Source organism: Monoraphidium neglectum (genome assembly GCF_000611645.1).
Source record: "Monoraphidium neglectum strain SAG 48.87 unplaced genomic scaffold scaffold03225, whole genome shotgun sequence".
NCBI lineage: Eukaryota > Viridiplantae > Chlorophyta > Chlorophyceae > Sphaeropleales > Selenastraceae > Monoraphidium > Monoraphidium neglectum.
This window is the reverse complement of record NW_014010403.1, coordinates 1,162-6,929: the sequence shown is the minus strand read 5'-3', so window position 1 is coordinate 6,929 and position 5,768 is coordinate 1,162. Positions and strand designations below refer to the sequence as shown.

General features: G+C 70.2%; 1 protein-coding gene across 1 annotated transcript; it reads left to right on the top strand.

Annotated features, from left to right (window-relative positions):
* Positions 1 to 149: 149 nt before the first annotated feature.
* Positions 150 to 2,672, top strand: MNEG_12397 (hypothetical protein; the record flags this gene model as incomplete). The annotated part of the gene is made up of 2 exons (XM_014039131.1): positions 150 to 1,550; positions 1,827 to 2,672. 2 exons carry the CDS (start codon positions 150 to 152, stop codon positions 2,670 to 2,672), a joined length of 2,247 nt encoding a protein of 748 aa, XP_013894585.1.
* Positions 2,673 to 5,768: the final 3,096 nt, after the last annotated feature.

The window sequence follows — 5,768 nt, the reverse complement described above, 5'->3', positions numbered from 1 at the left end:
CGCGCGGCGAGCCGGGCGGCGGCGACGAGCTGGAGCGACTTGCGGCTGGCTGCTTGGCTGCTGCGCTCGACCTGTTGGCGGCCCTCGGCGGCATGCCTGAGCTTATGTCATGCCTGGAAACCGCAGGGCACGCGCATGGGTCGGATAGCATGTCGTTTGCGGAGTGGCTTGCGGCCTGCACGCAGCTCGCCTCCGAGGTCTTTGGCGCAGACGGCGCGCTGGCCGCGGCCGCAGCCGGCGGGGCTGCTTGGCAGCTCGCGGCGGCGGCCGCCTCGGCCGCGGGCGACGGTGACAGTGATGACGTGGGGGCCGTCAGGGAGGGCCTCAGCAGCGGCGCCTCCAGCGCACGCGCGGCGGCGCTGGCCGACTTGGCGCGCTCTCAGCTAGACCAGGCGGCCGCCGCACTTGCAGCTGCTATCAATAGCGCAGACGGCGTTGGCAGCGCCGCCGCCGCAGCAGCGGCGGCGGGCGTTTTGCCGCCCGCGGCGCTGGCGCGCGCCGCCCTGGCCGCCAGCCCCGCAGCCCCGCCCGCCGCGGCCGCCGCTGTCGTCGCCAGCTGCTGCGGCGCGCTCGCGCCGCTCTGCGCCCTCTTGGGCGCCCCCCTCGACACGCGCTCAGAAGCGCAGGCCCCCGGCCCGATCGCGGCCGGCGGCCGCGCTGTGGCGCTCCTCGCTGCGTCGCATCTTTTCGGCGCCCTCGCAAGCCAGTTGCGGCTGCACGGGGACGAGCGGCGGCGGCAGCGGCGAAAAAGGGGCGGCGCCATCAATGGCGCCAGCGATGGCACAGCAGCAGAAGCAGCAGCAGGAGCAGCAGCAGGAGCAGCAGCAGGAGCAGCAGTCGACGGAGCCTTGTGCCCAGCCAGCCTGCGCCGCCTCACGCGCTCCGCTGTGGCGCTGCTGCTGCTGCCGAGCGAGCTCGGCGCCGGCAGCGGCAGCGGCAGGAGCGGCAGCAACGGAACCCCCGACGCGCTCGCCGCGGCATGCGGCCTGCCGCTGGTGGCGTTTATCGAGCAGGGCGCTCTAGCCCTGATTACGGGTCCCGGCGGCAGCAGCAGCAGCAACGAGCAGGCGGCAGCTGAGGCTGCTGAGTCAGACGGGTTTGTTTTCGCGCTGGACTGCTACATTCAGCTGCTGCAGCGCCTGGCGCCGCCACCCATCTGGCCGCGCCTGCCGCCCGGCCATTGGGAGCTCGACGACCTCTCAGCCCTCGCGTCGGCCGGCGGTTGGGACGGTTGGAGCAGCGGTTGGGACGGCGGTTGCGGCGGCGCCAGCCGCGCCGCGCCCCTCCCCGCAGCCCCGGCCGCGTTGCTCTTCGAGGAGGTCCTCGGCAGAGGCGGCGGCGGCGGCGGCGGCGGGGGCGGGGGCGGCACGGCGCTGCTGCGCCAGGGGCTGCTAATCGGCCTGAGGAGCGCCGTCGGCGCGGCGCGGCGCCACCACCTGCTGGAGATGCACCCACTCATGGAGCGGCGCCTGTCGGCGGCGGCGGACGCGGGGGCGCTGATGGGACCGCTGCAGGCACGTGCTGATTTCGCTGCTCCGGGTGGCACCGCTGTGGGCAAGGGGCGAATGGGGCGAATGGCAGGGGCGGAGCGGAGCGGAACCCGCGGCCATGCGCTTCCTGCATGCTCTTCTGATTTTCCAAACGGCGGCGGCCCTGCGGAGCGCCCCGGCGTGGCTGCAGTAGCCGCCATCCCACGCGCCCGTCCGTGTTCGCCCCCCAACCCCAACGCGCCGCACGCCCAGCAGCCCCACAACCGCGGCGTCCCTTCGCCATCATGGAAGCAATCACAAAACCAACTCATAGTGCCGCCACTCAACGCAAAACAGGCATTGTTGGTTGTCCTGGAGTCCACCCAAGGCAGCCAGCCTCTGAGGCAGCTCTCGCACCACGCGCCCGCCTACACCTCTGCACTCTCGGCCGCGCTCGCACGCCTGGCCGCGGCGCCGGGGCCGGCAGCGGGGCCGGCCGCGGGGGTTTCAGGTTGCAGCGGCGGCGGCGGCGGTGGCGAAGGGGCGGGCGAAGTTGGGCGCCTCGCGGCCGCAGCGTGGGTGTCGAGGTGTTTGGAGTCGGTGGTGGGGAGGGAGGGGTCGTTTCCGCTGCATGCGGCGGCGGTCGCGTCCGTGGCGCAGGCCGCTGCGGCGGCGCTCGCCCACGCCAGCGCCGGCGCCGACGCCGCGCCCGGTGAGGCGGCGGGCGCCGCCGCGGGCGCCGCATGCGGCCTGCTGGCGTCGCTGCTGCGCCACCGGACGCGGGAGATGCGGCGGATCATGGCGCCGGTGGTGGCGGCCTGCCGGGCGGCGCTGCGCGTGGCCGTTAGCGGCGGTGGCGGCGGCGGCGGGGCGCACCGCTTGTACTGCTCGGAGCAGCTGGCGCGCATGTACCAGGCGGTATCGGATCAACGGCAGCTGCTGGGTAGCTACTGCCACCTGCTGCTCGCCGACTACGTGGTCGCGTCCGCCGCGGCGGCCCCCGCCGGCCGCGGGGGCCCCGACGCGGCCGCCGCCGCGCTGCGGCGCGGCGCGCACGCGCTGTTTGGGGCAGTCGGGGCGGCGGAGTTGCAGCACGTGCATGCGGTCGTCGGCGGCGGCCCCGCGGGCGCGGCGCGGCGCGCCGCGCTCGCAGATCTGAGGGCGAGCCATGATCGGGAGTTCCATTTCGCGGGCAAGACGTAGGGCCCGCGCCGTGCGGGGCGATGTAATCCTCGGGTGCGGTTTGGCGCGCGGCCGGGGAGCGGAGGGGGGGCCGGGTCGGGCAGCTGCGCGCAGGTTCCTCCAGGTCCGCCCACCTTCTGGTGAACACACCCGCGCGGGTGTGTCGCGGGCGCCGGCACGCGCGTGCGTTTGGGGGCGGTTTTCGGCACTACACAGGGGCAGCAGAACTGCGAAGAAGACTACCGGTGTGCACGTCCGGGCCGCCGTGCACGTCGACGCCCGCGCTCTGCATCGTACTTGAGCAATGGCAGCTGATCGGCGACGCGATTAGGTGCAGCCGTGTGTGCCGCGTGTGCGTTCCTCTATGCGAACTGCTACAGTGCATGTGGGAGGACCAAAATGAAGGTGGACGGCACTGCTGGTAGCAGCTCCAAATGACGGGGGGCACCCGTGCCCGGGTGAGACAAGCTCGCGTGCTTCTCGGTTTTGGACGGGGCGCAGGGCATGTGCAGCTCACCATTTATAATGCAACCCTGTGCAGATACCTCTGCGTGCCGCCTTCACCGTGGTGGCCCACCTGTGCACGATCATTGAAGGTCAGCGTGGTTACGCCAGCGGCGCCCTCATGGGGCGCCGTGGGTCAGAATGCGTCAGATTAGCGCTAGTTTTATTGCTGGTGGCCGGATGCAGTGCAGGGAGACTTCTGCGCGGTGGCGGGGCCGGTGCTCTCTGTTCGACCACAGCAGCAGCGCCGTGGCCTGGGGCACGACCTGGCCGGTGGCTCCTTGGCGTGAACGGTGTCTTTGGCCCCGAAATGTTCGCCACGACGAACCGGGACCCCCGCGGTGGCATGCCCGTGCCTCGAGCGCCTGTCGCGACCTCTGGCCGTAGTGGCTCAGCAGTGGGAGGAGGACCTGGTGGAGATAATAGTGGCCGTGGCGGGCCATTCAGCGGCGGCGGCGGCCTGGGCGCGAGCGCAAACGGCAGCGGCCGCCCTGTGCAAGCGGTGTATGGGTATCAGTCGCGCACCTACATGAACGGCCCCATCACGGACACATCGGTGTACGCGAGCGCCAGCGCGTCGGCCGGGCCAGTGCCTCAGTACACATACCCGTACCCCCCTTATGGGGGGTGGGGCAGGCCTGGAGGGTGAGGCCGCCGCTCGGAGGCGCGCGCGGCGCGCCGCAGCAGCGTGCTGCCAGGGCTCGTGCGCGGTGCTCGCACGGGCCACAGTTTTTTTCCAGGCACAGCGGAATCGCGGGCTGTACAGCAAATGAAACACTGCAGTGGGATTTTCCGGCCGGTTGCTGACCGCTGTGGCTGCAGCGCCGACAGAATGCAGCACTGCCGCGGCGGCTGCGCCAGCTCACATGGCAACAACGCGCGGTGGCGGCGGTCCTGCGATCAGGCGGCTGGGCGCACGACTTCGGTCGCCTCGCCGTGGCGCAGCCCTGGCTGCCCCGCCGCCAAAGATGGTCCTATGCGCGCCTGGAAATACCAACTCGGCTTCTGCCCCTTTTCGGTCCGAGCGCACTCTGCCGCCAAATGCTGCGTGCCCCGCTCTCTTCCACTTCTTTGCGGGAGCACCTGCGCGGCGGCCCCTCTGCCCGTTGCTGGCCGCAGGCGCACTTGTGCGGCAGAGAGGGGGCCCGTAATGCGTGCTTCGTCCTTTTACAAGTGACTTCTTTGCGAGTGTCGAGGGCTGCACGCCCAAACAGGATTTGCGCAAAGCACCGCGGTTCGTTTGCCGTTGTCTCTCATACGCGCCGGCACACGCCGAGGGCCCCCGCGACGGCGGCTGCGCGTGCGTTCACGCGCGCCGCCCGCGCACGGATTCCGGCCGCTGGCGCGTTCTTTCGGGCCTGCAGGGCCGCTTTGATGCCGCCCGCGCACTTCAATTGCTTTTTCCACACAACTTCATTGAGCGCCCCTGTGTGCACGTCGGCTGCACTGGGCCCTCCCGCAGCTTTAGCCTTGTGGCGCTGTCGCCGACTTACAGTGACCCGCACCTTGCGCCACCCCCCAGCTCCACACACAATCACGCACTCACACATGGCCATGGCGCGTTGCAGAAACGCGGGCCCATGCAGGCCACCCCTAGCATGCTTTTCAACCGCCGGGGCTGCGCCCGCAGCATTCAAGAGCGCGGCCAAGGCCTCACGGGGTCCGCGTGTTTGGTGGCAGCTCTTGAACCCACTTTGGGTGCCGTGTAACGGTGCCCTGTCTCACACCCTGGCTCTCGTCCCGCGGCGCATCATGGGTGGTGCTCGGGTGCGCACAGGCGCGGTCCCTCCGGCAGGCGGGGGGGGGCTGGCGGCCACGGCAAACACGTCAGCGGCGGCCCCCAGGCGGGACTGTCAAAGTTAGGTAGACAAGGGTTCCAGGAATGAAACGGGGTCGGGGAGTGGGGAGCGCAGTGCTGAGCAGTAGAAAAGCGGTCAGCGCAGGAGTCATACCCGAGCACTCATCGCAGTGGCTTGCCTTCACCGTGGGCGTTTGTCGGCTGGCAATTGAAATGGAGGGAGCATCATCCGCAGCCATGGGCAACACACTGGGTGACGGCGTGTGCATTGTTGCATGCTGTCTGGTGCACTGGTTTGAGACGGCCCTGCGCGGCCAGGGCTGCCCAGCTTTGCTTCCTGTCCCAGCCGCCTGGTCGTGGCCAACACAGGGTGGGGCGCGCGCCGCAAAAATCAAGATGGGGGGAGGAGCCGCCGGGAACCAGGGCGGCTCCGCTGCGGGCCCCCACTGCTGGGCTGGGGCGGGGTCAGAGGCTCGTGCGCGGTTTGCAGCAGAGGGCGCCTGCGGCTGAACGACCTACTTGTTTTGGCCCCATCTCGACTCTCAAGCTCAAGCCTGTCGGCTCTGAAACCCTTTCCATCACCATCATCACTCACCAGTCCTTGCCGCAAACCCAGAAGACTGTGCGCACACCCTGAGCCAATCAGGTTATAATTACAAATTATGACATGGGGATGACGTCTGCCCATTGCACCCAGCGGGCGGGTGGCCCCTGCGGAGACCGCCCCAGCCGCCATGTGTGCATGGTGGTGGCAGGTGCAAGCGCAGACGCCGGCTTGCAGGGTGGCCCCTGCAGCAGGTTGACGGGTGACAACT